Genomic DNA, 24,771 nt, shown 5'->3' on the forward strand with positions numbered 1-24,771 from the left:
AACTTTTAAATCTACTTTTAAAGTGTTCATGCTACCTCTGGCTCAAGCATATTCTGTGTGTTTTTCGCAGCATGTCAGTGAGTTTCTCTGGGAGTTTTGTAGAGCTGCATTGAGAGTAGTTTTGGTTGCAGGAACTCTTCCTGTTGTCTATTCTGGATAACAACTCTTCTACTTTGCCCACTTAGCAAATGGTTTGGATGTTATTCGAAGTGTTGTAGTTTGGTATTTGAAGCATGGTTTGAGTAGATTTGTCTGTTGCAAGTAAAATTGCTCTCTGCCTAGGTTGGAATGGGTTTTAGAGATGAGAGCTGCTACTTTTAATGGACTCTTTAAAAGTCCTTTTATTCTTGAATAGACAGTTTCGATGAATTACTTCTAGCCTGCTTATGCAAGATAAATATGATCAACATGTCTATTCAAGGGAAAGATGGACCATGCAGTTGGGGTTTGTAACAGTGTGCCTTGTTTCTTTCACAGACATGTGATGTTGCCCAAGGACATTGCAAAGCTTGTTCCCAAAACGCACTTGATGACGGAGACGGAATGGCGGAACCTTGGAGTTCAGCAGAGTCAGGGTTGGGTTCACTATATGATCCACGAGCCAGGTAAGTCTTGTGGTGCTTCTTTTTTGCTGTTCGAGTTAAATTTGTGATTGAGGATGAAAAACATCAAAATTATTTAATGATATTTCTTGCTGCAGATTACTCCTTAAGAAATAATGAAAGGTGCTAGACTGCTCAGATGTAGCTTGGTTCCAGTGAGCCTGGTAACCACATCTACACATAACCGTTGTACTTACGACGTGGCACTGGAGTATACAAAAAAGTGATGGGTGGCATGTTTGAAGTAATCTCAGTAACTGGTAGTTATTCTGAGCCGCGTCCCAATCCATGGTTATTTTGTACACCATGCCAACTCAGGTTGGTCATAGTCGTGACCCTGTTCTAATAGGACAACCTGGCTGTAACTGCCAAGCCAGGTCCTACCTGAACCGGAGCAGAATCAACCCAAACCGGTTTTGAGTCAGGTCAATGGAAAATGAAGTTCTAGTGCATCTTCCAATTTCAATAAGACACTGGCCTGGCTAATCCATCACCTAGTAAGCAAGTGGTAAAGTTTGTATGTAAGTTGTGCAGATAATGGTTAATAAGGCACTTATTAAGTTATATAATTCCTATATGCAGTCTACAAAAGTCTCTTCTGCACTAGCATAATGATTTAGCAAGTCTCTGGCATGTCTCTGTGATGCTAATTAGTCTTATCCCTTACTGCTGCTCTGAGTGGTAAGTAGGAGCAGAAGTAATTCTCTAGTCTGAATGCAGGAGCTGACAAAGAGGTATGAGTAGTCTGCATGCTTGAGCATTATGAGAACAAGCGTTTGCAATGCAATAGGTCTTGCAGTTGTGAGAGTTAGAGCTAGTGGTGTTGTAAATGACATTTACCCAAGTGTTTTTTGGTTTGGAGTGTAGTGGATGTATGCCCGGTGCCACAGCAACGGTCCCAGGCATGTCGCTGAAGGAGAGGACACAACAAGGCCACCATCTTGGGAGTATTTTTGCCTCGTTCCTACAGACTGGCTGTGATACCCTAGAGAACCAACCCTTCCTAGAGTGTTTACCTAAACCTTTATAGCACCAAACGGGCTACAAAGAGGTACCTTTGTGGCATTTAACCCAGAGAATGAGAGGGGTCTAAAGAGTTGGGAACAAAGAAAAGGGGGCAGCCATATATTTCTGTGTTCAAATGTTAAAGGAATTATTCCTCTACATTAGCAATACCAGCCTAACTCTTGAAAAAATTGACTGTACACAAAGAAATTAACAGAAGAGGCAGCTTAACTGAACTGGAGGCTTCAAATGTATGCAGATTGGTGAAACCGAGCTTCAGTGGTAGATCAGTCGACAGGATAGTTTCCAGAGGTGTGACATCTGTGACCTTGGGTCAGTGTTAAAAATGGAAATACAGAAGGGCTGGTACTCTGTATTCGTTTAAAGCACTGCCTTTGGTTAATAGTCTTGTGACAGCCCTCAGCTCTTGGCTGGACTCTGTAGAACAGATATGTGTACCTGAATCTCCTGGGCCTTGAAGGTGCCTTTTCTGTGCATATATTTGTGCACTGGCTGATGGTTTTGAAGTTGGAATTATTTCTGTTGGGGTAGCTACTCAAAATTTGAAGTCTTGGCCTTGCCATCTGGAACCCTCAGAGTAGAGCAGGAAACCTGGGTTTGGATGATACTGTTTTTTCACCTAGACTAGTGGTGCCAAGTGAGGCTCCTGCAGGGATGGTTCATTGGCATTTTTTCAGACTATGAAAAGGATTCCAATATATATATTTTTCTTGGGAATCCAGGGTAGGTCCAGGACCTTGTCAGTTTCTTGATAAAGACACAAGATAAATTATGTAAAAATAATTTATATGGAACTTATTTGCACATTGTTTACCCTGCAAGCCTGGCATGGATCCTACCTGTTTGTTGTCTTATACAAAAAAAAAAAGACTTCAGTCACAATGATGCATTTGGGTTACATAAGTACAAGCAGTGGGCTGTTCCTGGTGGCCACAGTTTGTGAAACAGTTCTCCTGTTTAAAACATCTGCCCATTGCGTCTTTACTGTTACTGTCCAGGATTGACTTTGAGATGTAGTCCTTGGGTGTGTATCCATAATAACAAACACCTGTATATTCCTATAGACACGAGGAGGCGTGGTGAAGTGCGGAGAGGAACACCAGTAGAAGCAAGAGTAGAAAAGAGACACTTGATATTTTCTTGACATTGATTTTTCATGTACTTGCTATTAGAAATAATGCATAGAGTTTACATTAAAAAATGCATGGGAACTTAGTGGAGTGGATACATGAAGCCTGGGGTTGGAAGAGGAGAGCAGGTTAAACATTACCTGACTGTGACATACCATGCGTGGATCATTACACACAAGAGTGCAGAGGGTGATGGGGAAGCTCTGCACCTGTGACTGGGGGGTGGGAGGGGGTATTCGAGGTGGGGTCTCTTAAAATAGGAAGCAGTGCTATTGGAGTGCTGTTGTAGAGAGCGCTTCTAGAAGTGACAACTGCAAGACAGCAGTGAGGTTAATGTCAAAGCCATGACACCAGTGAATTCTGAGAGGAGGGAGTGATAGTTTGATCTACTTTTGTGCCCTATGAAACGCTGCTCCTCTCACTGTGGCACCCTTCAGTTCTTTGCGCTACAGGGTTAGGGAAGTGGCTGCCTACTAATTGAGCTCTATTTGAAGAGGCCCAATCTACATACAAAGGCTAGATGTTTTTTTTCCCTATTAAGCTTGAGGCTGTAAAGTGCTTGGGTCTGGAGGGAGTCACAACTCCTTTTCCACCATGTTGGAGACAACACCTTTTGCCATCTTCTTGCCTAGAAGTAGCCCATGTGCTTGGTTGGTGACCCTCCAGAGATTTTAAAGAGCACGTGCTGTCGCCTAGTGTTAAGCTCTACTCCTCTCACTTGGTTAATGCGCCCACTGCAGAGGTCTCGACAGAAGGAGAATGTAACAGATTGCAATTCTGATATACCTTTTTCATCTCTGCGAAGGTCGATGCAAATGAATTATAGTGATTTTTGATAACAATGGTACCTTCTTTGCAGCGCTATGAAATGGCAGAACCTGTATTACCAAGCGTTATATATATATTTAAAAAAGAAAAGTTCTTCCCAGACTGCCCCCAACATGCACCAAACAAAAAGCCCTAGGGGAGAGGATGTGGCGTAAGGGCCAGAGCTGCCAACATTACAGCTGGGGAACACAGTTCGAGTCTCAGCACCAGCTTAACATCTTGCGATTCTGATTGATACAACTACCTGTGTATTCCTCACCTATTGAATACCCCCATTGCGCCAGCACTCGACGGAAATCTTCTTCCTAGCTTCTGCACATCGACAAGGACATCACAGTTGCCCACGCAACACCGTCTGACGTCATACAGGCAATAAGAGGTCCTCGCCGACATCGGTTCCCTTTTTTCCGTGCCATTCGTAACTGTTATCTTCGAGGGAGCTACTGTTGCTGTTCGATGGTTACAGTGTGTTTTTTGGATATATTTTTTTCTTTGAGATTACAATGTCGCAAAGAAAGTCAGGATTCAAGCCCTGCCATGAGTGTGGGGGAAAAATGTCGGTAACGGACCCACATTCTGACTGCTTGTGGTGTCTTAGTTCCGATCATGATGTTGACAAGTGCGATTCTTGTCAACATATGAATCCTAAGGCCCTGAAAAAGCGCGAGGCCAAGCTTTTTCTGTCTAAGTCGAAAAAGAAGGAAAAGAAACGTCATCGAAGTCTCATCGGCGTCATTGGGACTCCCGGCTTCGTCGAGAATCACGGCGCCGGTCGAGTAGGGAGAGGTCTCGGTCGAGGTCACCATCAACTCGACGTCGGAAGACTTGGGAAGTCAGTCCCACTGTCACTCCCCAGCCGTCGACGCTGTTGCCTTCTCCAGCTTCACCGACTTCGCCCGTGTCATCGGGCCAACCACCTTCAGTGTTTGAGGTTCCGCAGCCTCAGATGTTTTTCTCCATCTTTGCAGACGTCGAGAACGGCATTGGTGTCGCCTTCGAACCAGGCACCCCAGTACCTGGCTTTCCCTGCCCCTGGAGCTGATAGTACCGCATTTTTAAATGCGATGTTTTCCATCTTCCAACAGATGGCTCCAGGTGGTGGACCGGCTGGTCCTTTGCACCCTTTGGCCTTCAACATGGGTGCTCCGGCTCCGCTTCGACCAGCACCCTTTATGCCCTTTCTCCCCCTGGGGAAAGTGGGCTCGGCGCCAGTATCGGCTCCGGTGGCTCCTGAGACTTCGGCTCCGTCAGCTTCGGCTCCGGCGGCTTCGATGTTTCAGCCAGTGACTCCGTCTAGACCTCCTACGACTCTGAGGCAGTCATCACTCCATTCGGTTCCTCGTTCGGCGCTGAAGAGGCCTATGGCGCCTGTAGACCCGGCGTCGGACGGATCAGAGGATCGGCGTCGTTCTTCGATGTCCGCTGACGCCATGTCGACGCCGAGAATAGAGGAGAGGCTGCACTCGAGGAAGCTTGCTCTCCGCCTCCTTGAAGAGCAGGAGTACCAGAGACAAAACCTGGAGGAAGGAGAGATTGAGGACTCTTGTGAGGGTCTCCATGGACTGGACACTGCTAGTGGCCTAGATACCTCCCCTGAATGGGACTTGTCATCTCCTGGGGAGTACACAGAAGAGGCGCCCACTTTTCATTCTGTTATCAGGAAGGCAGCTGGTTTCCTGGACCTCCCTTTGCCGGCGACTGAAGCTAAGCGCAGAATTTGTTGACAGAGGTGTTGCACCCTGCCTCTACATCGGCTGAACTACTTTTGCCATTCAATGAAGCGCTGCTGGACCCTATAATGGAAGTCTGGAAGAAGCCAGTGTCGTCTTCAGCTGTCAATAGATCTGTGGCCAGGAGGTATCGGGTTGCACCGGCTGACCCAGGTTTTCTTACCAGGCATCCAACACCTGAAAGCTTGGTGGTCCAGGCTTCCTGCTCGGCAAGGTCTGCTCCTGGGTCTTTTCCAGCTGTGCCCTCGGATAGAGACTCCAAGAAGATGGACATGGCATCCAAAAAGGTGTTCTCTTCATGTAGCATGGCATTGAAGTCCACCAATGCTACATGTATTTTAGGAAGGTACATTTATGCCCTGATAGATGAGATTGCATCAACGCATATGGAGGTTCCTCAGGGACTATTAAGCCTGGTATCGGACGCTCAGGCAGCTGCAACTCAGGTTATCCAATCTGGGTTGGATACAACTGACTTGGTTGCTAGGGCAATGGGCACTGCTGTAGTTACGAGGAGGCAGGCTTGGCTTCGTAACTCAGGATTTTCCTCGGATGTGCAGTCGACCCTACTGGACCTTCCTTTTGATGGGGACAAGCTCTTTGGTGCCAGGGCGGATTCGGCCTTAGAAAGGTTCAAAGAGAGCAGGGCCACGGCCAAGTCGCTGGGCTTGCAAGCCACTTCTTCTACTTCCTCCAGATTTTTTTAGGAGGTTTCGAGGATTTGGTCGTGGTTCCTCCTCCTCCTCCTTTCGAGGGAAATTCCAGCAACCTACCTCTGCTCTCTCCTATAGATCTTTCAGAGGGAGGGGTAGGGTCCGTACCAGGGGAGCCACTCAGCAGAACTCTGCCTCTTCCTCCCCCTCTGGAGGGGTGCAGCAGGGGAAGCAGTCTTAGGCTTCCACCAATGCCCACTCACTCCACTCCTGTAGGGGGGAGGTTACTGAATTTTCTCCACAAGTGGGAGGTCATAACTTCAGACTCCTGGGTTACCAGCATTGTGAGAAACAGCTATACCCTTCCCTTTCGGGAGTTTCCGCCCCGCCCATCTTATTGTTCAGAAGAGCACCTCCTGTTAAAACAGGAGGTTCAAGTCCTCCTTTCAAAGGGCGCGGTGGAGTTGGTCCCAGAGCAGGAAAGGGGTCAAGGTTGTTATTCAAGGTACTTCCTGATTCCCAAGAAGGATGGTCGGTTGAGACCAATCCTGGACCTAAGGATCTTGAATTGGTTCCTCAAACAGGAAAAGTTCAAGATGCTGACCCTAGCTCAGGTGCTTTTGGCGCTGAACAATGGAGATTGGATGGTGTCTGTCGACTTGCAGGATGCTTACTTTCATATCCCGATACTCAAGTCGCACAGGAAGTATCTCTGTTTTGTGGTGGGGTCGCAGCACTATCAGTTTGCGGTCCTCCCGTTTGGTCTTACTTCAGCACCTCGAGTCTTCACGAAGGTGATGTCGGTGGTTGTGGCAGAGCTCCGAAGGAAGGGGATAGCAGTATTTCCTTATCTAGACGACTGGTTAATCAAAGCCAGGTCTCCGGAGCTCGTGTTGCATCACCTGCAGTCGACAACCCAGTTGTTGTTCGACCTGGGCTTTTCGGTGAACGTGCCCAAATCTCACCTAGAGCCCTCTCAGCGCCTCCTGTTCATAGGTGTAGTACTGGATACAACATTGAATCGAGCCTTGCCTCAGCGGGTTCAGGACATTCAGGCGTTGGTTCCAATGTTTCAAAGTGGAGCTGTCATTCCAGTCCTCAAGGTCCTACGTCTGCTCGGTCTGTTTGCTTCTTGCATACTGTTGGTCACGCATGCTCGCTGGCACGTGAGGGCTCTTCAGTGGTGCCTCCGAAGGCAGTGGTTTCAACACAAAGGGGCTCTCGAAGGCTCGGTGAGAATCTCCAGAGATGCTGCCATGGATTTGAAATGGTGGATTGCAGATGGCAATCTTTCCCGAGGAAGGCAGTTTCCGCAAGCTCTGCTTGTGGCCACAGTAATAACGGATGCTTCCACTCTAGGGTGGGGAGCTTATCTGGGGGACCTGGAGATCAAGGGGCTTTGGTCTCCAGTGGAACAGGTGTTTCATATCAATCTGTTGGAGTTACGGGCTGTACGTCTGGCTCTCAAGGCCTTCCTCCCATCCCTTCGCGGTCAGTTGCTTCAGGTCCTGACGGACAACACTACCGCGATGTGGTATATAAACAAACAGGGAGGGGTGGGGTCGTACCTTCTCTGCAGAGAAGCTCTTCGGATATGGTCCTGGGCAAAGGACCATAAGATTTGCTTGGTAGCAAATCATCTGGCCGGAGTCTTGAACGTACGTGCGGACAGTCTGTCGCCATTTCTCAGCTGATCACAAGTGGCGTCTCCATCCAGATCAAGTCCGGCTAATCTTCCAGATGTGGGGGTTTCCTCGGATAGATCTGTTTCCCACCCGGGAGAACTCGCACTGCCCGTTATTCTGCAGCCTCCAGTATCCGGTACAAGGAGCTTTGGGGGACGCATTTCAATTAACCTGGTGCGACCAGTTGCTTTACGCGTTACCTCCCATACCCTTGATTCCTCGAGTGTTGAGGAAAATTCGCCAAGACCAGGCCCAAGTCATCTTAATAGCTCCGGATTGGCCAAGGAGAGTGTGGTACTCGGACCTTCTCCAACTCTCACTGTGCCCTCCGCTCCGTCTCCCTCTCAGGGCAGATCTCTCGTAGTCGCAGGGGCAGGTTTTACACCCCCACCTCCAGAGCCTGCACCTTCATGCCTGGAGATTGAACGGGGAAACCTGAGTTCCTTTTCTCTCCCGCCTGATGTAGTGGATGTTATCTTAGCAGCCAGGCGACACTCCACTAAATCTATCTACGCTAATAGGTGGTCTAAATTTGTGGTTTGGTGTGGAGAGCGGCAGATTGATCCCTTACGTGCTCATTTGTCAGATGTCTTATCTTTTGCTTTGTCTTTAGCACAGAGGGGTTGTGCAGTAGCTACTGTTAAGGGTTACTTGTCTGCCTTGTCAGCATTTATTTGTCTTCCAGACCAGCCTTCTTTGTTTAAATCTCCAATAGTGCTTAGATTCTTGAAGGACCTTATGAATAAATTCCCTCCATCTCCTTTTGTTATGCCTCAATGGGATTTGACCTTGGTTTTAACTTTCCTAATGGGGTCCCCTTTTGAGCCTATGCATTCTTGCCCCATGAGATTATTAGTTCTTAAAACGGTTTTCCTGGTTGCAATTACCTCTGCAAGGAGAGTGAGTGAGTTGCAGGCTCTATCTGTAAAACCCCCTTATACATCTTTTTATGGGGATAAGGTGGTGTTGAGGACCAAGGCTGCTTTCCTTCCGAAGGCTGCTTTCCTTCCGAAGGTTGTTTCACCCTTTCATTTGGCCCAGACAATTACTCTATCCACGTTTTATCCTCCGCCTCATCCTTCAAAGGAAGAAGAGAGACTCCACTGTTTGGACCCAAAGAGGGCGCTAAGCTTTTATATAGACAGAACAAAGGATTTCAGGCTGGAGGATCAGCTTTTCATCGGATATGTGGGAAAGAGGAGAGAAAAGGCAGTCCACAAGAGAACACTCTCCAGGTGGGTTGTTATTGGCATTAAAATGTGTTACTCTTTAACAAAGAAGGAACCCCCTGATGGTATAAGAGCTCATTCCACCAGAGCTAAGTCACCCTCTTCGGCCTTGGCTAGGGGTGTTCCTGTGGTTGACATCTGCAAGGCCGCAACTTGGTCATCCCTTCATACTTTTGCGAAGCATTACTGCTTGGACTCTGAGGTCAGAAGGGATGGCCATTTTGCACGGTCGGTGCTGCAGGATTTCTTGGTTTGACCATTCAGGCACCCTCCACCGAGTGCGGTACTGCTTTGGGACTCTATTCAATAGGTGAGGAATCCACAGGTAGTTGTATCCATCAGAAGAACGAGTTACTTACCTTCGGTAACGACTTTTCTGGTGGATACATTAGCTACCTGTGGACTCCTCACGGTCCCACCCGCCTCCCCGTTGCCTGTCTGGTCTAACCAAGTAATTCTTGAGTGTGCTCCTCTTGGTTTTGAGGACTTGTATATATTCTGTACATATGTTCATATTTATTTTTATATATATATATATATATATATATATATATATATATATATATATATATATATATATATATATAGTTCATATAATTATACATTTTGTAAAAAAATTTTTTAAAAGACTGAATTCTCAGAATGATGTGTTTGTTTGGAATATCATTAAATATTTCTATTGTTCTTTCATCTCAATGGCCTATTCTCAGGCACGTAAAAAATGTTGGTACTGACGTCGACGAGGACCTCTTGTTGCCTGTATGACATCAGGCGTCGTCGCGTGGGCAACTGTGACGTCCTAGTCGACGTGCAGAAGCTAGGAAGATGATTTCCGTCGAGTGCTGGCGCAATGGGGGTATTCAATAGGTGAGGAATCCACAGGTAGCTAATGTATCCACCAGAAAAGTCGTTACCAAAGGTAAGTAACTCGTTCTTCTGGGCAAATCACTTAATCTCCCCTTGCTATCAAAAATGAAAGTTTTCTAGTGTAATGTAACCGGTGCTCATGTGAAGCATTCCAATACTTTTTTGTCGACTTCATGCTATATAAAACTGCAAAAAAACAACAACCCTGCAGTCATCGCAAAGGAACAGCAAGATGCCCGAAAACAAGGAAGAGGAAGAAACAACATACCGCCATGAGCGCGAAGTGGTGAGGCAAAAGAAAAAATTTGTGCGCCACACTTAGATGCATGGACGATCATGCAATAATCCATGTAACAGGGTCACTCTCCAAGGCGGGAACAAAGCAGCCTCAAGGCGGGACAAATGTAAAGCATTTACCAGTGGCATCAAGGGATTTTTGAAAGTCTGGCCCAGGAATGAAAAAAAGAAAGTAATGGGCGTGGTTAAAGCCCACAGAATAGATTAGAACATATCGAGAAGAGGAGCGTTTGCGCGCTGCTATGCCCAACCTAAAAAGGAACTGGTCCTAATTATCATTTGGTACTGAAAGGCAGTGTGTAGTTTGGCAGTTTGTAAATTGGGCAGAGATGTGGCAATTTGAACGTAAGACACTGGTAGACAATGTGAGGATGTAGAAAAGTACCCTCTTTATTGGCATGGTTACCCTCATTTTCTGTCTGTTATCACTGTGTTTGACTATTGTAGGAAGTTGGCTCAGTATGTACTATTTCAAAGTAAGAAATAGCATGGACAGAGTCCAAGGGTTCCCCTTAGAGGTAAGATAGTGGCAAAAAGAGATCACTCTAATGCTCTTATTTTGTGTTAGTGTGGTCGAGCAGTAGGCTTATCAGAGGGTAGTGTTAAGCATTTGTTGTACACACACATGCAATAAATGAGGAACACACACTCAAAGACAATTCCAAGCCAATAGGTTTTTGTATAGAAAAAATATATTTTCTTAGTTTATTTTAAGAACCCCAGGTTCAAGATTTACAATCAATACTTCAAATGAAAGGTACTTCACTTAGGTATCATAGGAACTTTGAATCTGCAAAATAGCATGTACAGTTTTGGGAAAAATGGCAATAAGCTATTTTAAAACTAGACAGTGCAAATTTCAACAGTTCCTGGGGGAGGTAAGTGTTTGTTAGTTTTGCAGGTAAGTAAACCACGTACAGGGTTCAAAGTTGGGTCCAAGGTAGCCCACCATTGGGGGTTCAGGGCAACCCCAAAGTTACCTCACCAGCAGCTCAGGGCCGGTCAGGTGCAGAGGTCAAAGTGGTGCCCAAAACACATAGGCTTCAATGGAGAAGGGGGTGCCCCGGTTCCAGTCTGCCAGCAGGTAGGTACCCACGACTTCGGAGGGCAGACCAGGGGGTTTTGTAGGGCACCGGGGGGGGGGGGGGGGGGGGGGACGACAAGTCAGCACAAAAAATACACCCTCAGCGGCATGGGGGTGGCCGGTTGCAGAGTGCAAACAGGCGTCTGGTTTGCAATGGAGTTCAATGGGAGACCCAGGGGTCTCTTCAGCAATGCAGGCAAAGGGGGGGGGGGGGGGGGCCTCCTCGGGGTAGCCACGACCTGGGCAAGGGAGAGGGCCACCTGGCGGTCGCTTCTGCACTGAAGGTCGGATCCTTCAGGTCCTGGGGGCTGCGGGTGCAGTGTCTTTACCAGGCGTCTGGTTCTTTGACGCAGGCAGTCGCTGTCAGGGGGAGCCTCTGGATTCACTCTGCAGGCGTCGCTGGGAGGGCTCAGGGGGGTCAACTCTGGCTACTCACAGGGTCGCAGTCGCCAGGGAGTCCTCCCTATAGTGTTGTTTCTCCGCAGGTCGATCTGGGGGCATCGGGTGCAGAGTGGAATGTCTCACGCTTCCGGCGGAAAACGTGCAGTCCTTTAAAAGTTGTTTCTTTGTTGTAAAGTTGTTTCTTCTTTGGAGCAGAGCCGCTGTCCTTGGGAGTTCTTGGTCCTTTTAGATGCAGGGTAGTCCTCTGAGGCTTCAGAGGTCGCTGGACCCTGGGGGACGCGTCGCTGTTGCAGTTTCTCTTGAAGTGGGGAGACAGGTATGTAGGGCTGGGGCCAAAGCAGTTGGTGTCTCAGTCTTCTCTGTAGGGCTTTCAAGTCAGCAGTCCTTCGTCTTCAGGTTGCAGGAATCTATTTTCCTAGGTTCTGGGAACCCCTAAATACTCATTTTTGGGGTGTGTTTAGGTCTGGGGGGTTAGTAGCCAATGGCTACTAGCCCTGAGGGTGGCTACACCCTCTTTGTGCCTCCTCCCTGAGGGGAGGGGGGCACATCCCTAATCCTATTGGGGGAATCCTCCATCTGCAAGATGGAGGATTTCTAAAAGTCAGTCACCTCAGCTCAGGACACCTTAGGGGTTGTCCTGACTGGCCAGTGACTCCTCCTTGTTTTTCTCATTCTCTCCTCCGGCCTTGCCGCCAGAAGTGGGGCCGTGGCCGGAGGGGGCGGGCATCTCCACTACCTGGAGTGCCCTGTGGCACTGTAACAAAGGGGGTGAGCCTTTGAGGCTCACCGCCAGGTGTTATAGTTCCTGCAGGGGGAGGTGAGAAGCACCTCCACCCAGTACAGGCTTTACTAGCCACAGAGTGACAAAGGCACTCCCCATGTGGCCAGCAACATGTCTGGTGTGTGGCAGGCTGGCAAAACTAGTCAGCCCACACTGGAAGTCAGGTATGTTTTCAGGGGGCATCTCTAAGATGCCCTCTGGGGTGTATTTCACAATAAAATGTACACTGGCATCAGTGTGCATTTATTGTGCTGAGAAGTTTGATACCAAACTTCCCAGTTTTCAGTGTAGCCATTGTGGTGCTGTGGAGTTCGTGTATGACAGACTCCCAGACCATATACTCTTATGGTTACCCTGCACGTACAATGTCTAAGGTTTTGCTTAGACACTGTAGGGGCATAGTGCTCATGCACCTATGCCCTCACCTATGGTATAGTGCACCCTGCCTTAAGTCTGTAAGGCCTGCTAGAGGGGTGACTTACCTATGCCATAGGCAGTGTGACGTTGGCATGGCACCCTGAGGGGTGTGCCATATCGACTTAGTCATTTTCTCCCCACCAGCAGACACAAGCTGGCAAGCAGTGTGTCTATGCTGAGTGAGGGGTCCCCAGGGTGGCATAAGACATGCTGCAGCCCTGTAGGAAGTTGGCTGTGTATGCACTATTTCAAAGTAAGGAATAGTTTGCACAGAGTCCAAGGGTTCCCCTTAGAGGTATGATAGTGGCAAAAAGAGATAATTCTAATGCTCTATTTTGTGGTAGTGTGGTCGAGCAGTAGGCTTATCAGAGGGTAGTGTTAAGCATTTGTTGAACACACACAAGGAATAAATGAGGAACACACACTCAGACAATTCCAGGCCAATAGGTTTTTGTATAGAAAAATATATTTTCTTATTTTATTTTAAGAACCACAGGTTCAAGATTTACAAGTAATACTTCAAATGAAAGGTATTTAAGGTAGGTAATTTAGGAACTTTGAATTGGCAAAATAGCATATACGGTTTTCACATAAATGACATATAGCTATTTTAAAACTAGACACTTAGGGCAATTTTCAACCGTTCCTGGGGGAGTTAAGTGTTTGTTAGTTTTGCAGGTAAGTAAACCACCTACAGAGATCAAAATTGGGTCCAAGGTAGCCCACCGTTGGGGGTTCAGGGCAACCCCAAAGTTACCTCACCAGCAGCTCAGGGCCGGTCAGGTACAGAGGTCAAAGTGGTGCCCAAAACGCATACACTTCAATGGAGAAGGGGGTGCCCCGGTTCCAGTCTGCCAGCAGGTAAGTACCCGTGTCTTCGGAGGGCAGACCAGGGGGGTTTTGTAGGCCACCGGGGTGAGGGTATGGGGACACAAGTCCACACAGAAAGTACACCCTCAGCAGCACAGGGGTGGCCGGGTGCACTGTGCAAACAAGCGTCGGGTTTCCAATAGAAATCAATGGGAGACCAAGGGGTCTCTTCAGCGATGCAGGCAAGGGGGGGGGCTCCTCAGGGTAGCCACCACCTGGGCAAGGGAGAGGGCCACCTGGGGGTCGCTCCTGCACTGGAGGTCGGATCCTTCAGGTCCTGGGGGCTGCGGGTGCAGAGTCTTTACCAGGCGTTGGGTCTTTGAAGCAGGCAGTCGCGGTTAGGGGGAGCCTCGGGATTCCCTCTGCAGGCGTCACTGTGGGGCCTAGGGGGGTCAACTCTGGCTACTCACGGTCTCGTAGTCGCTGGGGAGTCCTCCCTGTAGTGTTTGTTCTCGACAAGTCGAGCCGGGTGCGTCGGGTGCAGAGTGCAAAGTCTCACGCTTCCGGCAGGAAACGTTTGTTGTTTCAAAGTTGCTTCTTTGTTGCAAAGTTGCAGTCTTTGTCCTCTGGAGGTCTTGGTCCTTCTAGATGCAGGGTAGTCCTCTGAGGCTTCAGAGGTTGCTGGACCCTGGGAACGCGTCGCTGGAGCAGTGTCTTTAGAAGTGGGGAGACAGGCCGGTAGAGCTGGGGCCAAAGCAGTTGGTGTCTCCGTCTTCTCTGCAGGTTTTCAGTTCAGCAGTCCTCTTCTTCTTAAGTTGCAGGAATCTAGTTTCCTAGGTTCTGGGGAGCCCTTAAATACTAAATTTAAGGGTGTGTTTAGGTCTGGGGGGTTAGTAGCCAATGGCTACTAGCCCTGAGGGTGGCTACACCCTCTTTGTGCCTCCTCCCTGAGGGGAGGGGGGCACATCCCTAATCCTATTGGGGGAATCCTCCATCTGCAAGATGGAGGATTTCTAAGTCAGTCACCTCAGCTCAGGGCATCTTAGGGGCTGTCCTGACTGGCCAGTGACTCCTCCTTGGGGCCGTGGCCGGAGGGGGCGGGCAACTCCACTAGCTGGAGTGCCCTGGGGTGCTGTAACAAAGGGGGTGGGCCTTTGAGGCTCACCGCTAGGTGTTACACTTCCTGCAAAGGGGGGGGGGCGGGGCGTGAAGCACTCCACCCAGTACAGGCTTTACTAGCCACAGAGTGACAAAGGCACTCTCCCCATGTGGTCAGCAACATGTCTGGTGTGTGGCAGGCTGCTAAAACCAGTCAGCCTACACGGGTAGTCGGTTAAGGTTTCAGGGGGCACCTCTAAGGTGCCCTCTGGGGTGTATGTTAGAATAAAATGTACTCTGCATCAGTGTGCATTTATTGTGCTGAGAAGTTTGATACCAAACTTCAGTTTTCAGTGTAGCCATTATGGTGCTGTGGAGTTCGTGCATGACAGACTCCCAGACCATATACTCTTATAGCTACCCTGCACGTACAATGTCTAAGGTTTTGCTTAGACACTGTAGGGGCATAGTGCTCATGCACTTTTGCCCTCACCTATGGTATAGTGCACCCTGCCTTAGGGCTGTAAGGCCTGCTAGAGGGGTGACTTATCTATACCTATAGGCAGTGTGAGGTTGGCATGGCACCCTGAGGGGAGTGCCATGTCGACTTAGTTGTTCTATCCCCACTAGCACACACAAGCTGGCAAGCAGTGTGTCTGTGCTGATTGAGTGGTCCCCAGGGTGGCATAAGATATGCTGCATCCCTTAGAGACCTTCCCTGGCATCAGGGCCCTTGGAACCAGGGGTACCAGTTACAAGGGACTTACCTGGATGCCAGGGTGTGCCAATTGTGGAAACAAAAGTACAGGTTAGGGAAAGAACACTGGTGGGGGGGCCTGATTAGCAGGCCTCAGCACACTTTGAAGTCAAAACTTAGCATCAGCAAAGGCAAAAAGTCAGGGGGTAACCATGCCAAGGAGGCATTTCCTTACAACTGTGTTCACTGGGATCCTGCTAACCAGGACCCCAGTGATTATGCCCTCTTCCCTTCTAAATTGGTAACTTGTACCATTTTCACCCCACATTTGGCATACTGGTGCCCCCTTGTAAGTTCCTAGTAAATGGTACACGGGTACCTAGGGCATTGGGGTACCAGGGGATCCCCATGGGCTACAGCATGTATTATGCCACCAATGGGGAGCCCATGCAAAGTGTTCTGCAGGCCTGCCATTGCAGCTTGCTTTATAGGGTGCGTGCACCCTTTTTCACTACAGGTCACAGCACCAGGTCACTGTAAGTCACCTCTATGGCAGGCCCTTCTAGCCCACAGGGCAGGGTGCAAGTACCTGTGTGTGAGAACACCCCTGCACTAGCAGAGGTTCCCCCATCAACTCCAGTGTCATTGTCTTGGACTTCGTGAGTGCGGGGACGCCATTTTATGCGTGTACTGGACATATGTCACTACCTATGTCCAGCTACATAATGGTAACTCTCACCCTAGGCATGTTTGGTATCAAACATGTCAGAATCATACCCCTATACTGTTACCAGTATTGGGGGTATGATTCCATGCACTGTGACGGCTCTTTAGAGGACCCCCAGCATTGCTCCTACCAGTCTTCCAGGGTCCAGGCAGTCCAAGCTTCTGCCACCCCTCAGACAAGTTTCTGCCCTCCTGCTACTTGAACAGCTCAATCCCAGGAAGGCAGAACAAAGGATTCCTTTGGGAGAGGGGAGTTACACCCTCTTCCTTTGAAAATAGGTGTTAAATGGCTTGGGACGGGTAGCCTCCCTAAGCCACTAGTAAGCTTTGAAGGGCACATTTGGTGCCCTCTGTGCATAAACCAGTCTGCACCAGTTCAGGGACCTCCAGTACCTGCTCTGGCATGAAACTGGACAATGGAAAGGGGAGTGAACACTCCCCTCTCCATCACCTCCCCAGGGGTGGTGCTCAGAGTTCCTCTAGAGCAGTGGTTCCCAACCTGTGGTCCGGGGACCCCTGGGGGTCCGCGAAGCCTCCTCTGGGGGTCCGCGACAGCTTAGAAAATTAAACAATATTAACAGATTAGGTCCCCAGTTTATACTAATGACTTAGTGGGGGGTCCCCGGACTCCAATAATGAGTCAGTGGGGGTCCCCGGGTCCCAGTAATCATGAAGTGGGGGTCCACAGAAGTCAAAAGGTTGGGAACCACTGCTCTAGAGGGTCCCTGGTTTCTGCCATCTTGAATCCAAGATGGACATGGACCTCTAGGAGCATCTGAGTGGCCAGGCAGGTGATGTCAGAGCCCCCTCCTGATAGATGGCCACCTAGCTAGGTGACCAATCCCCCTTTCAGGGCTATTTAGGGTCTCTGTCTTAGGTGGGTCCTCAGATTCGGCTTGCAAGATTCCAGCAGGACTCCTCTGCAACCTTACTTCGACTTCTACACTGTCTGCATCCACAAAGAAGTCTCTTCTTGCAACATCGTTTCCTCAGCTCATTCTAGCTTTTGCAACATTTCCCGGGCTGTGCATCCTCTGAGGGCGGCAAGTCTTCGGTCTTCATGAGAAGGAATAAGGAATCTCCCTTGGATCCTGAGCTGCGTGGATCCTGCATCACCTGTGGTCTGGAGTAGTCCTCTTAGTTCTCTCTGCCAGCTGTCCAACTTTGGTGGCTGTAAGCCCTTGCCTTCCCATGCAGGACAGTGCCCCATGTCTCTTGCAGCTGCCAAGGCTTGTTTGCATCTCCTCCAAGGGATCTTCAGGCTACGTGTAGCTCCAGCACTCCTTCCTGTGATGCACAGTCCTACATGGTTCTCCAGCAGCGTGGGACCTTTCTCCAGTCGTGCTGCGTGGGCTCTTCTGTGACTCTTGTGTCCCAATCCTGTGGGTGCCCCCTTTGCTCCTGTGGGCTCTCTGTGTCATTGAGGGTCCCCTCTGACTCCTTTTCCTGGGTCGAGTCATCCTGGGCCTTGCTGGTCCCCGGCAGCTCCAATTTTCACCAACTGGGACATTTGCTAAGACTTGTTGGTGGAATTAATGCACCAGCACCTGACTGCTATTCTTCCAGCGTGGGACGTTGTCTGCAACCCTCAGGTTGCAGTGCTGACCTTCTTCATATCACAGTCGACCAACTCCTGCATCAACAGCTGGGTGGGTAGTAGCTCCTACTCATGGACTCCTCTGTGACTTCTGGACTTGGTCTCCTTCTTCCACAGGTCCTCCTCCTTCAGGAATCCACCGCTGGTTTCTTGCAGTCTTGTCTGCATGTTGCATTTTCTTCTTTTCCTTCCTTTTGGGTGGTTTGGGGAGAATCCACTAACTTTCTCCTTTTCTCCTGGTGGTGAGAGGGCACTGTTGTACTTAGCTTTGGGGTTTTCTAGTACCCCAGCTCCACTTTACACATTCCACTTACCTAGGTGGGGGTCCTGTGTTGGCATTCCATTTATTTATTTATTTTATATGTTGTGTGCTCCCTCTAGGGTCACTATTGTTTAATTGCATTTGCACTGTCTTCTATTACTTTATATGCCTATTGCGGATATCTACTTTATATAGTGTTACTTGCCTCCTGTTGGAGGGTTGCTTCTCTAGTACTTTTTGGGATTGTCATTAAAATAAAGTACCTTTTATTTTTGTAACACGCACATTAAAGAAAAAACTCAGTGAGTGCTGTGTAACTACAGTGGTATTGCATGAGCTTTGCATGTCTCTTAGATAAGCCTTGGCTGCTCATCCACAGCTACCTCTAGAGAGCCTGGCTTCAAGACACTGCTTGTACTACACTAATAGGGGATATATGGGCCTGGTCTAAGGTGTAAGTACCTTAGGTACCCACCACACACCAGACCAGCTTCCTAAAGAGGAATTAAAACTTTTGTGAGTTTTTATTTTTTTATTTTATTTTTTATTTTTTATGTAGCCTACTGCTAACCCCTCAGGTGCCTTGGTGCTGTAAAATATTGCGAATTGAAAAAACATGGTGATCAAACCAGCAGCTTTCAAAGGCACCATACTGTCATTCACCCAAATAGTGTAATCTGATAGAGACTTCTAGCTGCAGATTCCTTACCTTAGAATTCCCTGGCATCAGCTTCAAATCTGGAATTTTTCTGCTGAGCAGTACCCTGCGTGCGCTGTCTGGTGGCGTCGTCCGGCTCAGTGTGGCGTAGTTGGAGCCGTCTGTGAAATCACGATCTTTTATATAAGCACCGCCCTGGCACACGTACGTCAGTTCTTTTCCTTCCGCTCCGGTAAAGCGCAGATTCGGGAAGAGCTACCCTTTTTCTTTGGTTGTTGAGGTTTTTCGGCTTGATTGTTTTGAACATGTCTTCTAGAAAGACTGATTCAAACCGTGTGGTGCATGTCATCGCACCATGTCGGTTACGGATCCACACACAGTGTGTCGCTGGTGTTTGGAGAACGATCACGACTCGACTTCGTGTCCCGACTGTCTGGCCGTGGCTCCGAAGGCCTTCAGGGAGAATTCCCTCAAACTTCTAGTGGCCCGACAGCCGTCTTCAGTCGGCGTGACTCTGAGGTGGTCACGGCTCCGCAGTAGGAGGAGGTCGCGGCACCGCTCCCGGGGCCCAAAGTCCTCTTCCTCACATTCAAGGTCCTCCGATCATTCAGGTAAGAGGCACAAGAAGTAGTAGTCCAATAGGACTTCGACTTTGCCATGCCTGTCGGGCGACGAGGCATCTAGGGAACGTCTATGTTCAGAGCGTGGTTCTAAGGAGCCGTTGCCAGGGCCGACTCCACGTCTTCCCCCTTTTCCGGGGACCGGAGCGACCCCCGCTCAAATAATAGTTGGACGAGGCCATGCACTTTGTTTTTGAGCAGGCTGCACCCTCAGGTCGGTCTTAGGGCCCCGGGGGGTCAGCAAGGGCCCCATCAGATTCGACGTCGGTGGCTTCAGCGACGTTGGACACCCCAGGACCCGATAGCGGATGTGGACCAGAGTCTGTCCCTGTAGGAAGTTGGCTCTGAATGTACTATTTCAAAGTAAGAAATAGCATGCACAGAGTCCAAGGGTTCCCCTTAAAGGTTCCAGTCTGGCAGACCAGGGGGGTTTTGTAGGGCACTGGTGGTGGTGGTGGTGGTGGGGGGGGGGGGGGAGAGGGGGGTCGGCGGCACAAGCAGGCACAGAAAGTACACCCTCAGCGGAATAGGGGCGGCTGGGTGCAGAGTGCAAACAGGCGTCAGGTTTGCAATAGGATTCAATGGGAGACCCAGGGGTCCCTTCAGCAATGCAGGCAATGGGGGGGGGGGGGGCTCCTCGGGGTAGCCACCACCTGGGCTAGGAAGAGGGCCACCTGGGGGTCGCTCCTGCACTGGAGTTCGGTTCCTTCAGGTCCTGGGGGCTGCAGGTGCAGTGTCTTTACCAGGCTTCGGGTTCCTTGAAGCAGGCTGTTGCGGTCAGGGGGAGCCTCTGGATTCCCTCTGCAGGTGTCGTTGTTGGGGTTTGGGGGGGGTCAACACTGGCTACTCACGGGCTCGCAGTCGCCGGGGAGTCCTCCCTGTAGAGTTAGTTTTCCGCAGGTCTAGCCGGGGGCGTCGGGTGCAGAGTGGAAAGTCTCACGCTTCCGGCAGGAAACGTGTGGTCTTTAAAAGTTGCTTCTTTGTTGCAAAGTTAGTCTTTTGTGGAACAGGGCCGCTGTCCTTGGGAGCATCTTGGTCCTTTTAGATGCAGGGTAGTCCTCTGAGGCTTCAGAGGTCGCTGGACCCTGGGGGATGTCGCTGTTGCAGTTTTTTCTTGAAGTGGGGAGACAGGCCGGTAGGGCTGGGGCCAAAGCAGTTGGTGTCTTCTTCTCTGCAGGGCTTCAGGTCAGCAGTCCTTCTTCGTCATCAGGTTGCAGGAATCTATCTTCCTAGGTTCTGGGGGCCCCAAAATACTCAATTTAGGGGTGTGTTTAGGTCTGGGAGGATAGTAGCCAATGGCTGCTAGCCCTGAGGGTGGCTACACCCTCTTTGTGCCTCCTCCCGGTGGGGAAGGGGGGTAACATCCCTAATCCTATTGGGGGAATCCTCCATCTGCAAGATGGATGATTTCTAAAAGTCAGTCACCTCAGCTCAGGACACCTTAGGGGTTGGTCTGACTGGCCAGTGACTCCTCCTTATTTTCCTCATTATCTCCTCCAGCCTTGCAGCCATAAGTGGGGGCAGTGGCCGGAGGGGCGGGCATCTCCACTAGCTGGGATGCCCTGTGGTGCTGTAACAAAGGGGGTGAGCCTTTGAGGCTCATCGACAGGTGTTACAGTTCCTGCAGGGGGAGGTGAGAAGCACCTCCACTCAGTACAGGCTTTGTTCCTGGCCACAGATGACAAAGGCACTCTCCCCATGTGGCCAGCAACATGTCTGGTGTGTGGCAGGCTGGTAAAACTAGTCAGCCCACACTGGAAGTAGGGTATGGTTTGAGGGGGCATTTCTAAGATGCCCTCTGGGTGTATTTCACAATAAAATGTACACTGGCATCACTGTGCATTTATTGTGCTGAGAAGTTTGATACCAAACTTCCCAGTTTTCAGTGTAGCCATTATGGTGCTGTGGAGTTCGTGTTTGACAGACTCCCAGACCATATACTCTTATGGCTACCCTGCACTTACAATGTCTAAGGTTTTGCTTAGACACTGTAGGGGCATAGTGCTCATGCACCTATGCCCTCACCTGTGGTATAGTGCACCCTGCCTTAGGGCTGTAAGGCCTGTTAGAGGGGTGACTTACCTATGCCACAGGCAGTGTGAGGTTGGCATGGCACCCTGAGGGGAGTGCCATGTCGACTTAGTCTTTTTATCCCCACCAGCACACGCAAGCTGGCAAGCAGTGTGCATGTGCTGAGTGAGGGGTCCCCAGGGTGGCATAAGACATGCTGCAGCCCTTAGAGACCTTCCCTGGCATCGGGGCCTTTGGTACCAGGGGTACCAGTTACAAGGGACTTACCTGGATGCCAGGGCGTGCCAATTGTGGAGACAAAGGTACAGTTTAGGGAAAGAACACTGGTGCTGGGGCCTGGTTAGCAGGCCTCAGCACACTTTCAAATCATAACTTGGCATCAGCAAAGAGAAAAGGTAAGGGGGTAACCATGCCAAGGGGGCATTTCCTTACAGTCCCACACAGTCTACCTCCACCGGGTCCGACGTCAACGCTTCCTCCACCACCGGCGTCCACTGGTGGTAGCCCCATCCTCATTCCGGATGAGCCGGAGCAACGTCGTATGACTCCGACTCAGACTTCGACAGCGCCCATTAGGGCCAGATCTTTGCCTGAGCCGTATTTTGAACAGCCAGGCACAGGAGAGGAGTGGGAGTGTTCTGAGGACCCTTTGGTGTGAGTAGGAGCACGATCAGAACTGGTTTGAGGATCTAGGGGAAGCCAGTGGACTGGACAAGTCTCCAGATACTGGCATGCTCTCTCCTCCTAACTTGGCTACAGAGGAGGTAGCTTCTTATGACGGTGCGTAGGGCAGCTGAGGTCTTGGACCTAGACTTGCCCACGGTGCCAGGTAGGACGAATCTCCTGACAGGTGCTTCAGCCGGGGGTGACTACATCCAAGCCAATGTTGCCCTTCATTGAGGACCTAACGGTTGTCCTTCTGGGAACATGGTCCAAACCCAGCACAGGGGCTCCTGTGAATAGGACAGTCGGCCACCATCCTAGACCTGCTCCAAACGACCATAGTTTTCTTACCGAACACCCCACCCCGGAGAGCTTGGTGGTCCAAGCCTCCACTTCCTGTGGTGCCTTCACTTCTGCTCCCCCAGATAGGGAATCCAAGAGGCTAGACCCACTTGGGGGGAAAAAGATGTTTTCTTTCTCCAGCCTGGCATTGAGGTCAGTAAACACCTCTTGCCTATTGGGCTGTTTTTCCCATACTTTATGGGATACTGTGGCACAGGTGCTGTCCCAGGTCCTGTAGGGTGTAAGGGACACTCACCCAGGCTGTCAAGGATGGGAGAGATGCAGCCAAGTTTACAATCAGGTGTGGATTGGACACAATCGACTCGCTGGGCAGAGCTATAGTGTCAACAGTGGCCCTACGTCTCCAGGCTGGCTATGTTCGACTGGCTTTTCAGGGGATGTCCAGTCGAGTTTTATGGACATGCCCTTTGATGGCTGTCTCCTTTTTGGCGAGAAGGCAGACTCCGCTTTTGAGAGGTTCAAGGATTCTCGAGCTACGGACAGATCCTTGGGCCTCTCAGCGGCAGCTTGACAGTCTGTCTTCCGTCCCGGTCGAGGCTTCGGAGGGGGCGCGGCACCATGCCAGCCACAATTCAGACACCATCCTCCGGCTTCACAACATCCCGGGAGAAGACGTGGTAGTGGTACTGTCACACCCAGAGAGTCTGGCCAGCCACCGCACAGCCCCCCTCCACTGCGCCCAAGCCCTTCTATGTGGTTCTGCATGACCATGTCCATCCAGTTGGAGGGAGGATTCGATTTCATCTCCCTCACTGGCATTCCATCATAACGGACAAATCGGTCTTGCAGATCATACGGAAGGGCTGTTCCCTCCCCTTCCAGTCTTTCCCTCCTTCTATCCCTCCGATAAAAAGAATGGCTGATGGAGGATCATTTAGTTTTGCTCCGCAAGGAAGTTACAGCTCTCTTGGCCAAGGGAGCTATAGAAAGAGTCCCGATATCAGAAGTAGGCAGTGGTTGTTATTTCTGCTGCCTTCTGATTCCCAAGAAGAACAAGGGACTTTGCCCTATCCTGGATTTAAGGGATGTCAATCTGTTCCTCAAGAAGGAGAAATTCAAGATGCTCACTCTTGCTCAGTTCTTGTCTGCCCTAGACCAAGGAGACTGGTTTGTAGCGTTGGACTTGCAGGATGCATATTTCATATCCCCATCCTGCCTGCCCACAGGTGTTACTTGCGGTTCAAGCTGGGCCACGAGCGCTTTTAATTTACCGTGCTCCCCTTCGGTCTCACCAGTGCCCCTCGGTGTTCACCAAAGTGATGGCGGTGGTGGCAGCTCATCTGCGCAGGTTAGGGGTTTCAGTATTCCCCTACCTAGATGATTGGATATTGAAGGCCTCGACGCCCCAGGCTCTCGTCACCCATCTCCAGACGACGGCGGAGCTCCTGCATTCGCTGGGATTCACTAAAAAATGTGCTGAAGTCACGCCTGACTCCCTCTCAAACTCACTTTCATCGGAGCTGTTCTGGACACAGTGCAGTATCGGGCCTATCCTCCCGAGCAGCGAGTCCAGGATATTCAGGTTATGATACCGATGTTTCAGCCTGTATCCTGGATTTTGATGAGACAGACTCTGAGGCTGTTGGGACTCATGGCTTCCTGCATTCTATTGGTTAAGCATGCCAGATGGCATATTAGGGCTCTGCAGTGGGACCTGAAGTTCCAATAGGCACAGCATCAGGGGACTATTTCCGACGTGGTTCAGATCTCTGAGGGAACTGCAAAGGATCTGCAGTGGTGGTTAGTGAACTGCGATTGGGTCAAAGGCAGACTCCTCTTCTTTCTCCAACCAGATCTCACAGTTGTGACAGATGCGTCACTTCTGGGATGGGGCGGCCATCTGGGAGAGGTGGCTATCAGGGGTCGCTGGTCTCTGGCGGAATCCGGGCTCCATATCAACTTGTTGGAGCTTCGGGTGATCCGGCTAGCATTAAAAGTATTTCTTCCTGTTGTGAAAGGTAAGGTAATGCAGTTGTTCACGGACAACACTACCGCAATGTGGTACTGCAACAAGCAGGGCGGTGTGGGGTCGTGGACCCTTTGTCAACAGGCTCAGCGTCTCTGGACATGGCTGGAACAGCAGGGCATATCCCTGGTGGTTCAACACCTGGCAGATTCTCTGAATGCCAAGGTGGACAAACTCAGCCGACAATGCTTAGCGGATCACGAATGGTATCTCCATCTGGAGGTGGCATAAGGACTCTTACAGCAGTAGGGAGAGCCTTGGTTAGATCCGTTCGCCTACGTAGAGAATGCGCAATGTCAGTTTTGCACGTTAGAGTTTCGAAGGGGGCTATCACTAGGTGACGCTTTCCGTCACGAGTGGAGTTCAGGCCTCCTGTACGCCTTTCTGCCCAAACCACTTCTGCCCAGAGTTATCCAGAACGACCGGGCCCAAGTAATTTTAGTGGCTCCGGATTGGGCACGGAGAGTCTGGTATCCACAGCTTCTCAAGATGAGCATCAGTCCTCCAATCAGGTTGCCTCTTCGGAAGGATCTTCTCTTGCAGCAGCAG

The 24,771-nt window shown here is 50.1% G+C and overlaps 1 protein-coding gene across 1 annotated transcript in view; it reads left to right on the forward strand.

Moving 5' to 3' along the window:
* Positions 1-24,771, forward strand: part of CKS1B (CDC28 protein kinase regulatory subunit 1B) — a 49,520-nt gene that overhangs the window by 16,574 nt on the left and 8,175 nt on the right. The window contains exon 2 of the mRNA XM_069218385.1: positions 478-605. Coding sequence (XP_069074486.1) covers positions 478-605 — 128 coding nt within the window. The remainder of the gene's footprint in view (positions 1-477; positions 606-24,771) is intronic.

Source organism: Pleurodeles waltl, chromosome 12 (assembly GCF_031143425.1).
Source record: "Pleurodeles waltl isolate 20211129_DDA chromosome 12, aPleWal1.hap1.20221129, whole genome shotgun sequence".
NCBI lineage: Eukaryota > Metazoa > Chordata > Amphibia > Caudata > Salamandridae > Pleurodeles > Pleurodeles waltl.